General features: G+C 37.7%; 1 protein-coding gene across 4 annotated transcripts in view; it reads right to left on the bottom strand.

Annotated features, from left to right (window-relative positions):
* LOC131702968 (P2X purinoceptor 4-like) overlaps positions 1 to 6,596 on the bottom strand; it is a 31,052-nt gene extending 24,456 nt beyond the window's left edge. For 3 of the 4 annotated variants that reach the window (XR_009309627.1, XM_059005826.1, XM_059005825.1), the window contains exon 1: positions 6,350 to 6,596. Coding sequence is in view for 3 of the 4 variants with exons in the window: in XM_059005826.1 (XP_058861809.1) it covers positions 6,350 to 6,465 (116 nt within the window). In the remaining variant the exon portion in view is untranslated. The remainder of the gene's footprint in view (positions 1 to 6,349) is intronic. The other variant, XM_059005827.1, reaches the window with a different exon arrangement.
* Positions 6,597 to 16,160: the final 9,564 nt, after the last annotated feature.

The following is a 16,160-nucleotide window of genomic DNA, read 5'->3' on the forward strand; positions in this document are numbered from 1 at the left end:
GTCTCAGTTCTTGTGTGATGCAGGAGAGAGGGAGTAACACAGGGAATATATATATATAATATATCAAGGAGGCAGTACGGTCCAGTGGCTACAGTCCCAGGCTTGTAACCAGTTCAAATGCCACCTCTGCCACTGACTGACTCACGTGTGACCCTGAGCAAGTCACTTTATCTTCTTGCAATCCAACCCTGCGGATGAGATGTTAAGTCAATGTCCTATTGTAAGTGACTCTGCATATAATGCACAGTTCACAGCCTGCCTCTGTAAAGCACTTTGTGATGGTATATACAGTGCAATATCATATTAAGGGATTTAATTGTAAGCGACTCTGCAGCTGATGCATAGTTCACATAGTCTCTGTAAGTCGCCTTGGATAAAGGCGTCTGCTACATAAACAAATAATAATAATAATAATATAAAAATAAAGATCTATCTATAAACTAAGCGAGTGTTGACTCACTTTGTTTCCTTGAGAAAAAAAATGCAAGCAGAAAAAAATCAAACATGACAAATATGGTGATTTTGTATCACTAGTGCGTACTGGAATACTGTGATTTACATACTGGAGTTTGTATATGCTTGTGAAGTCTGAGAGGAACACATTGATTGGCTGTGCTAACAGTCACTTCGCATTCACATTTTAGGGCCCCCTACTTTTTGTCCCATAATTCAAGCACTGATCAACAATGAGAAAAAAAGGAAAAATACATTAATAGCCACCCAAGTTGAGTTTTGCTCGATGATGAGATTTTAGCACATCAAACTGTTCTTTTCGGCAAAGGTTTAGAGCCACTGGCAAATTTAAAATAAGGAAGGATATAACTGAAAAAATAAACGCAACGTCTTCCATAAAAAATGTCAAATAAAGAAGTCCAAAAATGACTATGCGACCTAAAGCACAGAACAGCAGTTGTTCACCCCCTAGTCTCTGTAAGTCGCTTTGGATAAAAGCGTCTTTTAAATGACTAAATAATATTACTACTACAGCGTGCCTATAGAAAAATACATCTTTAACTTATTTCAATATAAATGTATTCTATGATGTAATATTAATATTCATATTCTTTACATGCAATACCTGAATGTTTCTGTATGTTTGTGAACAATCAGAATATAAACGGTAAACATTAATATGCATTTGCTATATTTGTGCAATACCGGGGTATGCCAATAGATGGTGACCTACTCTAGGAGAGTATATTAAGTTCCAAGTTTGTAGGGACATAGTGTGTACTAATACAGTTGTTGTATTGGCTACATGTGTGAGACTCGGTAAATAATACATGCATACATGCCAACAGTCCCTATATGGTCGGGACAGTCCCGATTTCCTAGCAAATGACCCGCGTCCCGATGCTTAGGAAGAAAGTCACGATATTTACCCATAGAAAAAAAAGTATTCTGCACAGTCGAGTTAGTCTTCGTGCGGCTTATACAAAAGTAAGAACGCTTCATTATGTTTATTTTTACTGTCATGATGGTCGTGTTAAGTTGGTGGGATACGTCTATTATATGATAATGAGTGTTTTTTTTCGTATGACTCCTCCCATATTGAAACTGCATTGAAATCAACAAGCTGGCAAATGCCAAGAGCTCAATGGTAATTACCTACTGCAAACAGTTCAGCAGACATGGAATTCCAGATGAAGTGATATCTGACAATGGCCCACAGTATGCATCTGCAGGATTTCAACAGTTCAGCAAAGAGTATGGGCTTAAGCATAGTACAGCATTGCCTAGATATCCTCAATCTAATGGAAAGGCTGAAAAAGCCATGCAAATAAAAAGAATAAGAATTGTTAAGAAAAGCCGAAGCTGATTGTCAACATCCACATCTTACATTACTGGACTATCGCAACACACTACTGGAGGGTTTGGCATCAACAGTTCAATTACTTGTGGGACGAAGGACAAAAACCAGACTCCCCTCTTCACAGAAGCTGCTCCAACCACAAGTAGCAAGAGGAGTTACACAAAAGCTAAAAGTAAACCGAGAAAAAATAATACTACGACCGAGGGTCAAAACTTCTGAAGCCTCAGCCAGGAGATACAGTGAGGGTAAGGGAGGAGAGAATGTGGAGACCTGCTGTTGTTCTAACAAATAGCACACAGCCACACTCATGCATTGTGGAATCAGAAGGGCATCAGTACAGAAGAAACTGAAGGGATTTGATAAAGACAACAGAAACCTGAAGCAAATGAAGTGAAGCATCAAAGGAAACAAGTGGCTGAAAAAAGTGAACCTCAGGAGAGGATTAAGAACATAAGAACATAAGAAAGTTTACAAATGAGAGGAGGCCATTCAGCCCATCTTGCTCGTTTGGTTGTTAGTAGCTTATTGATCCCAGAATCTCATCAAGCAGTTTCTTGAAGGATCCCAGGGTGTCAACTTCAACAACATTACTGGGGAGTTGGTTCCAGACCCTCACAATTCTCTGTGTAAAAAAGTGCCTCCTATTTTCTGTTCTGAATGCCCCTTATCTAATCTCCATTTGTGACCCCTGGTCCTTGTTTCTTTTTTCAGGTCAAAGAAGTCCCCTGGGTTGACATTGTCTATACCTTTTAGGATTTTGAATGTTTGAATCAGATCGCTGGGTAGTCTTCTTTGTTCAAGACTGAATAGATTCAATTCTTTTAGCCTGTCTGCATACAACATGCCTTTTAAACCCGGGATAATTCTGGTTGCTCTTCTTTGCACTCTTTCTAGAGCAACAATATCCTTTTTGTAACGAGGTGACCAGAACTGAACACAATATTCTAGGTGAGGTCTTACTAATGCATTGTAAAGTTTTAACATTACTTCCCTTGATTTAAATTCAACACTTGTCACAATATATCAGAGCATCTTGTTGGCCTTTTTTATAGCTTCCCCACATTGTCTAGATGAAGACATTTCTGAGTCAACATAAACTCCTAGGTCTTTTTCATAGTTCACTTCTTCAAATTCAGTATCTCCCATATGATATTTATAATGCACATTTGTATTGCCTGCATGCAATACTTTACACTTTTCTCTAATAAATGTAATTTGCCATGAGTCTGCCTAGTTCTGAATGCTGTCTAGATCATTTTGAATGACCTTTGCTGCTGCAACAGTGTTTGCCACTCCTCCTATTTTTGTAATGTTTGTAAATTTAACAAGTTTGCTTACTATACCAGAATCTAAATCATTAATGTAGATTAGGAAGAGCAGAGGACCTAATACTGATCCCTGTGGTACACCGCTGGTTAACTCACTCCATTTTGAGGTTTCTCCTCTAATCAGTACTTTCTGTTTTCTACATGTTAACCACTCCCTAATCCATGTGCATGCATTTCCTTGAATCCCTACTGTGTTCAGTTTGAGAATTAATCTTTTATGCGGGACTTTGTCAATAGCTTTCTGGAAATCTAAATAAACCATGACATATGCTTTGCAATTATCCATTTTCAATGTTGCATCCTCAAAAAAGTCAAGTAGGTTAGTTAGACATGATCTCCCTTTCCTAAAACCATGCTGACTGTCTCCCAGGATATTGTTACCATATAGGTAATTTTCCATTTTGGATCATATTATAGTTTCCATAAGTTTACATATAATAGAAGTCAGGCTTAAGGTCTGCAGTTACCTGGTTCGGTTTTGTCTCCCTTTTTGTGGATCGGTATTACGTTTGCTATTTTCCAGTCTGTCGGTACAACCCCTGTGTCAAGAGACTGTTGCATGATCTTGGTTAGCGGTTTGTAAATAACTTCTTTCATTTCCTTGAGTACTATTGGGAGGATCTCATCTGGCCCAGGGGATTTGTTTATTTTAAGAGCTCCTAGTCCCTTTAACACTTCTACCTGTGTTATGCTAAAGTTATTTAAAACTGGATAGGAACAGGTCGAATGTGTCGGGCATGTTGTCCGTGTCCTCCTTTGTAAAAACTTGTGAAAAGTAATCATTTAATATATTTGCTATTTTTTTCTTCATCTATGAGTTTGCCATTTGTGTCTCTTAGACATTTAACCTCCTCTTTGAATGTTCTCTTGCTGTTATAATATTGGAAAATATTTTGGAATTGGTTTTAGCCCCCTTAGCAATATTGATTTCTATCTCTCTCTTGGCCTTTCTAACTTCCTTTTTGACTTATGTTTGCAGTTCCAAGTACTCTTTCTGTCTACTTTGTTTTTGGTCCCTTTTAAATGCTCTGTAAAGTGCCTTTTTTCGCTGAATATTTTTTTAATTGATCTATTAAACCATTTTGGCCATTTTGTTTTAGATTTAGATTTGTCTATTTTTGGGATATAATTGTTTTGCGCCTCTAGTACTACATTTTTAAAAAACAGACATCCTTTTTCTGTGGATGTTTTCTCTATTTTACTCCAATCTACTTCTGTTAGTCTCTGTTTCATACCTTCATAGTTTGCTTTTCTAAAATTGTAAACCTTAGCTTTAGTCATTACTTTTGGGGTTTTAAAAAATATTTCAAATGAGACCATGTTGTGGTCTGAGTTTGCCAATGGCTTTCTGACCTCTGTTTTAGTTATTCTGTCTTCATTATTTGAAAAGACTAAATCAAGGCATGCCTCCCCTCTAGTCGGTGCCTTGACAAATTGCGTTAGGAAGCAGTCATTTGTCATTTCCACCATTTCAATTTCGTCCGTCGTGCCCCCCATCGGGTTTTCCCATTTTATACGGGGGAAGTTGAAACCCCCCATTAGTATGGCTTCTCCTTTTCTACATGCATTTCGAATGTCATTGTATAACAGATTATTTTGCTCAGCGACTGAATTTGGCGGTCTATAGCATGCTCCTATTATTATGCCCTTTGAATTTGTGTCCATTATTCTGACCCATATTGATTCTGCATTGTTTTCTTTGACCTGATTGAACACCTGGGCTTCAAGACTATTTCTTATGTATAGCGCTACCCCTCCGCCTCTTCTGTCCTGCCTGTCTTTCCTATACAGTGTGTACCCATTAATATTATATTCTGTACCCACTAATATTATATTCATGAAGAGACACTATCCAGTTAGAATTCAGAAAGCTGAATTCTTACTGGATAGCGTCTGGGACAGAATAATCCCTGTATAGCCACTAGGGTCAGGGTAGTCCACCCCTGCACTTACAAAACACTGGAATACTTATAAAGAAGGGGAGATGTAATGATACTGTGTTAAGTTACTGGGATTCAGTTATGTCGGTGTACCTGCAATACCGGGATATGCCAATAGATGGTGCCCTATTCTAGGAGAATACGTGAAGTACCAAGTTTATATTGACAGAGTGTACTAAAGTTGTATTGGCTGCACGTGTGAGACTCAGTAAATAATATAAAGAATGATGATGTTTTATGTTTCGGAAAGCAGTTTAATTCCTTGAATCCGGCGATATTGCAACGTGTGTGCAATCTATTACACCAGGGCATATCTGGGAAGCCAGACAACTGATAGCATTTGTGTTTGGTTCTATTTTGTTCCTCACCTCCAATTGGAAATATTATACTCCCGTGCCCTACGGAAAAGCGCATCTGTGACATCAGCCAGTATCTCTGACACAGAAGACTGACAGATGCCTGATCTGTCCCCAGCTGTTGCTGGACCGCACTCGACTTGCAAAACAGAATAATTGCGGACTTCAATTGCTTAACAAGCTGTAATGCGAGTGTATTTTCATAAAGCGCGAACCCTGAAATGCCTCCGAGCAGCTGGCTTTTGAAAATACAGCTTGCCAGCTATCTGGTGTCACAAAGGTGTTTTGCGACCTGTTTTTCACTTTGCCCCTTCTGAAAATCAGGCGGATAGTTTGATCTTAGTGCAATGGTAGTGTTACATGTCATAGGTAGAAGTGCATTTAACTCAAATATGTTGTCAAATAGAAGGAACACTAATCTCAATACGGGAGCAACAGAACTCTGAATCACTCAGGATGATGACAAACAACAGGAATGAATAGTTTAATAATTCTCTCCTTCGTTGTGGCCAGTCTCACTTTAAGACCTTCGTTTCAAAACAATGCAAATTCAGGGATCTGAACTATGCTACTTCAGCATAGAAGAAAAAAAAACGAATTTATTAATGATATTTCACAAAAAAAGAAGTGATGTAAATAAATGAATTGTATTATGTTGTGTGTTATTCTTAATACTACCACTACGACTATGACTACAACAACAACAACTACTACTACGACTACCACGAAGAAGAAGAAGAAGAAGAAGAAGAAGAAGAAGAAGAAGAAGAAGAAGAAGGTTAGTACTACTAATAGTAACAACAAGTACATTTTACCCGATATTTTACTAGAGGAAAGTCCTCAATTAAATATGTCCAATTTCTTTCAGAGCATTAGTGCTTTGTCAGTAGAAGTCTTTGACTTGTGACTCACCAGATCGATATGAAAATGATTCCGTGTATACTCCATTTCAGGCATGCCAGTTTTTTGCTTTTAATCTGCAAGTATTTAACTGTATTGTAGTACCTAATGGAATTCCACAGACCCATTGTGTGCCTGAAATTGTTTAAAGAAATAAAAATAAATATAGTGTTCTAAATTCTGTTCCTTAACACTGGCAGCAAGATACTCTTGTCACATGTACTACTAGCACCAGTGCTGCCTTTTCTAGTGCTCGACAGGGTTGCCAACTATTTTTACAAAAACTCACCAATTCTTCCTAAAAACCCGCCCAAACCCAACCCAAGCAGGAGCGTAAGTTGTGACATCACACTCACCTCTGATGTTCCCCAGTGTAACAAATAGCAACTACATTATTTGCAATTTCAACTTTTTGTGTTTTATGTGCTTAATTACCAGGGATCCTCGGAATCCGTTTGCTGCGGAATAAGTTGCTGTCGGAGAGTTTTTATTTGTACACTTGCAAAAACTATGAAGGCTTTTTTTGGTTGTTTGGTAACCATATCAATACACTTCTCATATATAATCATCATCGACACAGGCAATGCTTAAATTTAGTGAACATACTTGTTCAATAAAACTGCTTCTGGCGAACGAGGCACACTGTCAGTGTCACATTCATGCTGAAACGTAGCTGCAGTTTAGTTCAGTATCCAGCGCGTTTTTACTACTCAACAAGCTGTTTAAAGATGTTGGGGGAACTCAATTTTAGCCTTTTATTTTAATTGTGGAATAACGCTGATACGAATCATACGAAAAATCATTCCTTTTCTTTAATCAAGTAAAACCTTTGAGAACAAATTCTTATTTGCAATAACGCCTGTTACCAGACTGTGCCTTTTAGAAAGTGCTCCGTTTGTAGCCCAAGGTAATAATGAAATGTACATCATATGACAAATATTGATGCGTGTCATTGTTACAATGTTTAGCAACAGTGATGTAAACACTAATGGTTGTGTATCATACAGCTTAGTATTTTGCTTAGTCATATCGTAAATATTTTAAAACTACTCAAAATATAACCAAATAAAATACCCGCAAAAATGTCCAAAACTTCTCACGTGTGACGTCAGTAGAATACGCTATATGCGATATCACCATGTTAATTTTTAACCAATGAAAATGCAGCATTTGGTTTTGACAGGCGGCCTTAACCAATCAGGACCAGAAGTCCCGCCTCCCAGTTCCGGTCATGTGTTTGTAGTCTTTAAGCAATATCGGAAGTCCCACCCTCCCATCATGTCACGTGTATGTAGTTGTTAATGCACTTTTGGAATCCGTGTTCCATGATTGTAGTTTATAACATTAAAATAGCGAATTAAACAAAGGTTTGGGGTATTCATTTTTAATTTAAATGTATTTAGAGTGAAATGGGTAAACAGGAGAATACATTGTTTTGTTATATGTGTCATTTCAGAAAATAAAATAAGCTTTTTAGAAAAATAAAAATAAGTTTGAAAACAAGGGTATACAGTTTGTTCTATTCTTTATTTCAGAAAAAAAATGAGCAGTAAAATGGGTGAAAACAAAAAGGGTACGAAGTGCTGAAAAAATAAACGAGCTTGAAAACGAAGACAGTAAAATGTTAAAAACAAGTACATTACACAGAGAAGCGTGTCCGTTTAAAAATAAATAAATAAAATAAAGTGTTTTATAATGAACAACGATCCGATGCTGTGTGTACAGAGCTAAATTGACCTATACAGAAGTAAAGCGACACAGGATGGTCTTAAACAGAGAAGCGTGTCTGTTGAAAAAAGACAAAATGTTTAAAATAAGGAACAACCTGTTTAAGAAATGTACATACTTAACCCAACACAAATAAATAAATACATAAATAAATAAATTAAATTAAATAATAATAATGTGAGACCCTGTATACATTGTTAACATTTAAAAAAAAACCTTCTTGCATTATTTATTTTACACAGCTGGATGTACAAGCATGTCTAAAACAGCAGGGTCGGCTTCTGAAATGTCTGTACCAAGTGTCTTGAGTTTAAAACAGGGGTGCCCAATCCTGGTCCTGGAGGGCCGATGTCCCTCCTGACTTTTGTTGCAACTGTGCCCAAAATTACTTAATTGGACCAATCAAGCCCTTATTAGAAGCTTAATTTGTCCAATTAATCAATTTAGTGTACAGTTTAAACAAAAACCAGGAGGGCATCGGCCCCCCAGGACCAGACTTGGGCACCCCTGCTTTAAAACATTAAAATGTCAAATAAAAAATAAAAAAAGAATACACACCTTGACTATCGGCTGCTGCTATGTTAGACTTGTTACAATGTGTTTACATAAACTGAAGAAAAAAAATACAGTTTTAAAATAAGACGCTACAAACCTTTTCAGTGTCAGTGCTTGTCTGTATCTGAACAAACAGAGAGAATTGCGAGTGTGGCTGCAGTTCCCCCAGGGTGCTGAGGGCGTTGTGGAAGCGCCACGCCCCTTCCTGTCACGTGATTGTAGTTTTTACAGAAGTTTTACCTCGGTTCAGGGCCATGTGTTTAGTTTTAAAACAACAGTTTTAAAGTTTTCAAGTCAATTTTGATATAAAGAAAACAAATTGTTACCGTAAAACGGTAAATAAAACTAAAGTATAGAGTTGTTGATGTATTTTTTTTTAATTTATACAATTAAAATAAGGCATATGTTGACCCAGCTGTGCAGAAAGATCAGTTTGGGTCTCTCTTGGCAATGCTGAAGAGGCCTGTAGCTTATACAGAAGTATACAAAAAACACAAAAGTTTTCAAAAGTACAGATTGAAGGATTATCATCTGAACAAAACAGTCTTTAGGCACGTATTTAAACACTTTGAAACCAGGCGTTTATGCTGAAATGCACGGATCATGAATGTCTATTTAAGTTTATTTATTTTAAAGCTTCAAAACGTCAAAACAATATGGTACAAACATTGACTATCAGCGGTCATATTTTAGACAATTTCCAACTTTGTTACAACGTATTTACTTAAAGCAAAAAACTGTTTTAAAATAAAATGTGATAAACTTCGGCTGTGTCTATTCTTGTGTGAGCATGGCAGACTGAGAGAGAATTGTACAAGCGACAGATCCCCCTCATGAGCGAGGGGCTGGGGATTGCACTGGCCTGTGGTGATAGGCTAGAGGCGATAAGTACAAGAGTCTGCTGTAATTCCTTTAGGTAGAATGAGAACAGTTTTAAAGAGGGGAATGTTAAACAATTTAAAAAAGTTAATAAAATGACATAGAACACTTCTCGTTACACAGCATGTCACTCCCGTTTTAAAGTTTTTCATACATAGGACTGCATTTACAGAAAACTGCACGAAAAACTATTCCAGATATCCTGTTAAAAAGTGTGCAGAATAGTGGGGTGTCTGCATAAAGAAAATAAGTGTCAAATTGGTTAACAGACCAGTAAGCTTACACGATGCATAAACCAAATAGGGAGCATTTTTCAAGAGAAACAGAACGGTGGTTGCTGACATTGAGTAGCAATGGCAAAATGAACTAGAGATTAGAGATGTGCTGGTATTGAAACTTCAACGATGATTTTAGGTTACATTATAGCATGTATAGCTGCGCTGTCTAAGGATGCAGGGCCTGGCCCTTTGACAAGCAAGACAGCTAAAGAAGTGGACAGCGCATTTCAAAGCCTACAACCTGCTGTGTCCTGCGGTGCTATCTAGAGGTTGTCCAGCCAGTTTCACAAGAGAATCGGCAATGCAATTGCGATAAACAATTGTTGTGGAGTTCTTAGCACAGGGCACACACTGTAAAACTATCCTCTTTTGTTGCCCTTACACTTCACACTGTGTGTGTGTGTGTGTGCGTGCGTGCGTGCGTGTGTGTGCTAGTTATATTTTTCCAAGCTACGGTGTTCAAGAGTTTGTTATTTTAGCCAAGATGAAAATAACTAAACTTTTGAAATGCTAGTTGGGCCCCTCATTAGCTGGGATGGGTGTTCTTGAGAATGTCCAGTTTGTGATGTCAGCTAAGAAAATGTGGTGTTTTAAGATGCCAAGTGGCCAACCGACCTCATGGTGTTCACATTATTGTCCTTTTAGAAACGGTTTTGTGTCAGTGTTCTGCAAACAACTACTGTGTAGTATTGAAACATGTGGTGCCAGTAATTCAGTTATGCAAACTGAAATCTTAAAAAAAACAATAAATTAAAAAATATTCCAATTTAGTCATCAGAAAACATTGCTTACAAAACATTTACAATATTTACAAACAGGTACTTATCCACATCCTGTGAAACGGTTCGCTTGTATTGCGCTTCCACGTTACAGGACGGATCCGCTGCTTCTTGTTATTTATTTGCAACACACACATAGTTCGGGGTGTGTGAGCACACATTTTGCATTCTGTATGCGTGCATTTTGTCTACAAACACTCATATATCCAATATGTATATATAAAGAAAACACCAACAAATACTTTAAGCAGATGTTAAGCATTTTCTTTGCAAAGAATAATTTATGAAGGTATCCTAAATTCACATTAAGGATTTTTTCTTGGTTACAAATTGACTTGTTAAAACAGAGTGTGTAAAAACAAGGGGGTGAGGGGCTCTTCTTTAACTTGTCGTCTCTCGTGGCTATCTAACTTACACCTGCCCTATCTGGGGTGTAATGCAGTCACTTGATAACCACATTCTTCACAATACAGTATGCAGACTCTTTGACAGAGGGGCTCCTCCTCAAAGATCCTGAAAATAAAAAGCTAAAGTTTGAATGCACTGAAATGAAGGAACATAAATATCTCCCTGAGCTAGGAGGTAGTGCCACCGTTTCATTTTTTACAGGGGAATTCTAACACGACTGAAGTGAAATAGAGAAACTAGGTACCAATGTCACCTCCATAGTAAAACGTGCTTAATTTACATGATCAAATTGTATCTAATGCCCAGCTGTAAACACTATGCTTTGTGTGTCGAGATATTAGTTTAGTCCATCCTCTATGCCACACAAACTGGTCAGCTGTCAAACGCTGTAGCGTCCATGTGTTAACATGTCTGTCGATGCCTCTGACGTACATCGCACTCTTGAGATTATTAACACAAATATCCTGTCAACACGAAGAAAAGTTCATTCCAAACCCTTAACTGTTCATTCTTTATTATAAATATAGGGATTTGTAAATATCTGTCAAAGATAAACTTGCTTACATTTTCACCCGGTACGCATGCCAGCGTCAGTGACACACTGTCGCTGGAGGTGAAAAGCGCTCAGTGCCTACTGGCGCTGGTGTATAACACCTGTAACATGTTAAACCAGCGCTCAGTGTGTAACACCTGTAACATGTTAAACCAGCGCTCAGTGCCGCACCGCCGCGGACCAGCAGACCATTGCAAGCTAGCAAGCCAATACAGAAAGTGCCACATGACAAGTGTTCGTGTGGTGTTGTAGCTTGCTGAAATCATCTTCTTTAGAAACTTTATTTTTATTTTTGATGGCGCTCATTGTAAGTGATATTCTGGAAGAGGAGACTCCCGTTTCAAAGCGTGTAGAAACAAGCAATCATCAGCGACAGTGCTTCCCGGCAGCTTTTGTCGAAATTCTCTTTTTATATGTATTTTCTGTAAACATTAGTTTATGGATAATCTTGTTTGCTTTTAAACCAATTAAATTACATTATTTTTTACACATTATTTTTACATACACTTGCCCATTTATTCAGTTGGGTGTTATTTTTTTTACTGGAGCAATCTAGGTAAAGTACCTTGCTCAAGCAGCAGCGTCCCCCACCTGGGATTGAACCCACGACCCTCCGGTCAAGAGTGCAGAGCCCTTGTTTGTTTGTTTGTTTGTTTGTTTGTTTGTTTGTGTTGGGTTAAGTAAGTATGTACATTTCTAACAGGTTGTTCCTTATTTTAAACATTTTGTCTTTATTAAATATACACACTGCTCTGTTTAAAGCCATCCTGTGTCGCTTCCTTCTGTGTCGCCGCAATATAGCTCTGGACATGCAACCTCTACACGTATTAACAATAAGACCTTGAAATATACCTTTGCTTCTATGCCTGAGCCCACATTTCCCACAATTCTTTTCAACGTCCCGGGTAGATGTTTTTTCGAGGCAACTGATCAATGTCTGATTCTGTTCACATTGTATACAGTATTGCAACAAAATTACTTATTGATCATTGTCATATACCAATTGCTATTGTAAAATGCGTGCATCATAGCTATAACAATATTGAAATACATAATCTTACTTTTTTGGGTTGGCTTCAATCCCTTTCTTTTTTACACTATGTACAGTTAGGAGGCTGTGTGGTCCGGTGGTTAAACAAAAAAGTCTTGTATCCAGAAGGTCCCCGGTTCAAATCCCACCTCAAGCACTGACACATTGTGTGACCCTGAGCAAGCCACTTAACCTCCTTGTGCTCCGTCTTTCGGGTGAGACGTAGTTGTGAGTGACTCTGCAGCTGATGCATAGTTCACACACCCTAGTCTCTGTAAGTTGCCTTGGATAAAGGCGTCTGCTAAATAAACAAATAGTATGTGCGTAATAAACCCAATCGGGCCGTGATAATGACAACCCTAGGCTGTGCTGAAATAAATAATGTGGTTTTCTGCTGTAGTATGTGCAGCTTGGCAGGATGGCCGAGTAGTCTAAGGCGCCAGACTCAAAGACTCTGTATTTCCAAAGAATTGTGTTCTGGTCTCAAAGTGGAGGCGTGGGTTCAAATCCCACTTCTGACAGTTCAATTTTATTTTAAAGCATACCTTAAGTTTGTCATGTGATACAAAAGCAAATTTTGGCATTTTTGCATTGCCTGCCTCGTCAAACAAACTCGAGCCACAGCACACAGCGCTGCTGCATCGGGATACAGAGATGGATTTTAAAGCGACTGAATCAACGAGCTGAGACTACTTTTTGAAGAAATTGAAAACATGCCTCTCGTCGAAATATTTGCTATTTAGTTAATTAATTTATTTTTTGAATTTGCAAATCGCAGATTACATTGCCAACAATCTGAATTGCTCAAATCAAGCTGCGATGAAGCCTATGAGAATCGCTGGCATAATTCAGGGGGAATTAGCTCAAATGTTAGAGCGCTCGCTTAGCATGCGAGAAGTAGCGGGATCGATGCCCGCATTCTCCAAATAGTTTTAATGTATCTGCGTATTAAGTCCCAACGCATTATGGAGATACATACAGTGTGTCAATTCTTTGTAACAGAGACGTCCGCCCTACATCTGTATTTTAAAGCACAGTTCCTAATTTGTAATATTCCCCAGGCTGAAAAACTGCAGTGCGCCCTCCATCGTATGCCTTCCGAGAAGCACAAACTGAGTTTTTTTTATATTTTTTTTAGCAATGGAAGAGTTTGTGTTATTTGGGAATAAATATAAATGGTTTGAAATTTGCTTGCATTGGTTTGAATACATGTAATTGTGATTACAGACTTTCCTGCCCAGTGTTGCTTTCTTCTTAGATGTGGTCTGTTTCGGCTTTCTGCTCCCTCGATCACGTTGTGCAGCATCTCCCGTATGCTTTGGTGGTTTAACAGGTTGGTCTCTGTGGTGCAATCCGTTAGCGCGTTCGGCTGTTAACTGAAAGTTTGGTGGTTCAAGCCCACCCAGGGACGATGCTTTTTGCATTTCTTAATCCCATTAGAAGATGGCACTGTAATATGTTATTATTTCCTCCAATTACACTGAAGAAGAAAATATGTTCTGTTTTTTAGTTCAAAATAATACAAAACAGAAAAATATTCTTGCTGTTTGCCGAAACCCGGGATCGAACCAGGGACCTTTACATCTTCAGTCTAACGCTCTCCCAGCTGAGCTATTTCGGCTTGACAAGCCTCCTTTCTCGAGATAACATTGTTTTTTTTAGAAAAGTTGTAATATAATTAAGTACATTTCTAAACAATCCGCTAGTAACATATATAATCTCAAAGCGCTATAATTTATTTCAGCTCTTATGAAAGACAAGTATCCTTGCGCATTACATCATCCTTGATTGCGAAATGTAATATTAATTAATTTTGTATTTGTAATTAAGAAATGCAGCTACCTTATAATTATTTATGAAAGATTATAAAAATCAAACACTGCTACCAACTCCTGTGTGGAATTTCATAGGAAATTGCGCTAAAAATTTAGCAGCTTTATTCCTATAGTTTTAATGGTAATACTGACAATCCTTTATCAAGTTCACTGTACCTGTGTATTTGCATGGTCCAGTATAAGAAGATACGATTTTTCTGGAGTTCTTGGTTGCTCAGTTCAGCACCAGTCATCAGAGCTGAAAAACAACAGCAATAGGTACCTGGTATGGTAACTGGACCACATATCATTTATATCAACTGACTGTTTTCCTCGAAATATTATAATGCCAGTATTTGATATGTGTATACTAGAACATTCATTATATAGCACCCAAGTTTAAATCACACCATCAGTTATAAAAATGCATTGTAATCGATAATGAAATTAGCACTGAAAGGGAGACCTATAAAGTAGTTATAATGTGAAGATCATTATTTTTATAAGCATTGATTCAAATTCGAACTTACATGGTTGAACCTTCTGGGGCGATACCAGCTTATAGATTACTTTGTATCAGTCAGGCTGAGTCTGCCATCAGCCTTTCTTCTAAACAAGGGTTCCATCTGAACCTGAAAAAAGAACATTTGTGACAAAATAGCAAGGTTGCAGTTAAACAAAAGACTTCAATTAAACAAATAGCCTAAACACAAAATAGTCACAATGGCCAAATAAAAGGTTTCTACACAAAACAACAAGAAATCAAAAAGGGGTTCACTGGGTGAAAACAAATAAACACTACTATACAATGACAAAAGGGACTTACTGTTGAAAAAGAGAGATTATTTTTTTTAAAAAGCATGGAGTATCCATGTTCACATTTTTTAAGTATTGCTTTCAAAACAAGATCATTTTTCAATGAAACTAAATTAGACTTAAAAACCTGAAGTTAAATACAGTACTATAACGTTCATGGATACATAATTAAAAATAAATGATAGAAAAACACAATGTATCCGATACTATCAATGTACAATGCACTATTCTGGTACTATAATGCAGTACCATCATGATAATATGATTGTCCTTTTTATTTCTAAGAAGTATCCTGGTATCTACAGTATAATGCAACACTACACCACGGTACTATATGGTACTATTTATTTTACCATGGTACGATTTCTGTTGTCCCGGATACAAGTATTACAGTAACATTATAACGGAGAAATGTATTAAATATAATTGCGCTTTGGATAAAACAGTCCCTCAAACAAGTTTCTAGCTGTTGTAAATATTACATTTTTTTAACACTCAGAACTGACACCTATTGTAAAAATGTCAATACGAACATATATTATTATTGCCATTTTTTTTAATTTTTGGTGACTATACGTACAGTACTAGTGACAATTAAAATAATACTGTAATAAAATTCTTCCCTTCAGATGATTGTATTTCGAAATAAACCAAAAGTCTTCACGATTCAATAATCTCCCGCCGTTGAGAACGCGCAGGATTCCTGGGAGTTCTACGAGATCTGATTGGATAATTCCGTCACTTCATTCGTGGTAGCTCTGCGAAATCTGATTGGCTCGCTAATTGGTAGTGACACGGGCTATGATTGGTCAAAGCTACCAAGATATTCCCAAGATTGCAGATCGGGTGGGAGGGAGAGCTGGCCGGGCTGGGGAGCGCACAGAAATGCACAGCTGAACAGAACACACCCCCTCAGACATGTGCTGTCTATTCACGGGAACACACCACTGAACCAGTTAGTTCAGATGATCGCTGGATACACT

Source organism: Acipenser ruthenus, chromosome 32, assembly GCF_902713425.1.
Source record: "Acipenser ruthenus chromosome 32, fAciRut3.2 maternal haplotype, whole genome shotgun sequence".
Classification (NCBI taxonomy): domain Eukaryota; kingdom Metazoa; phylum Chordata; class Actinopteri; order Acipenseriformes; family Acipenseridae; genus Acipenser; species Acipenser ruthenus.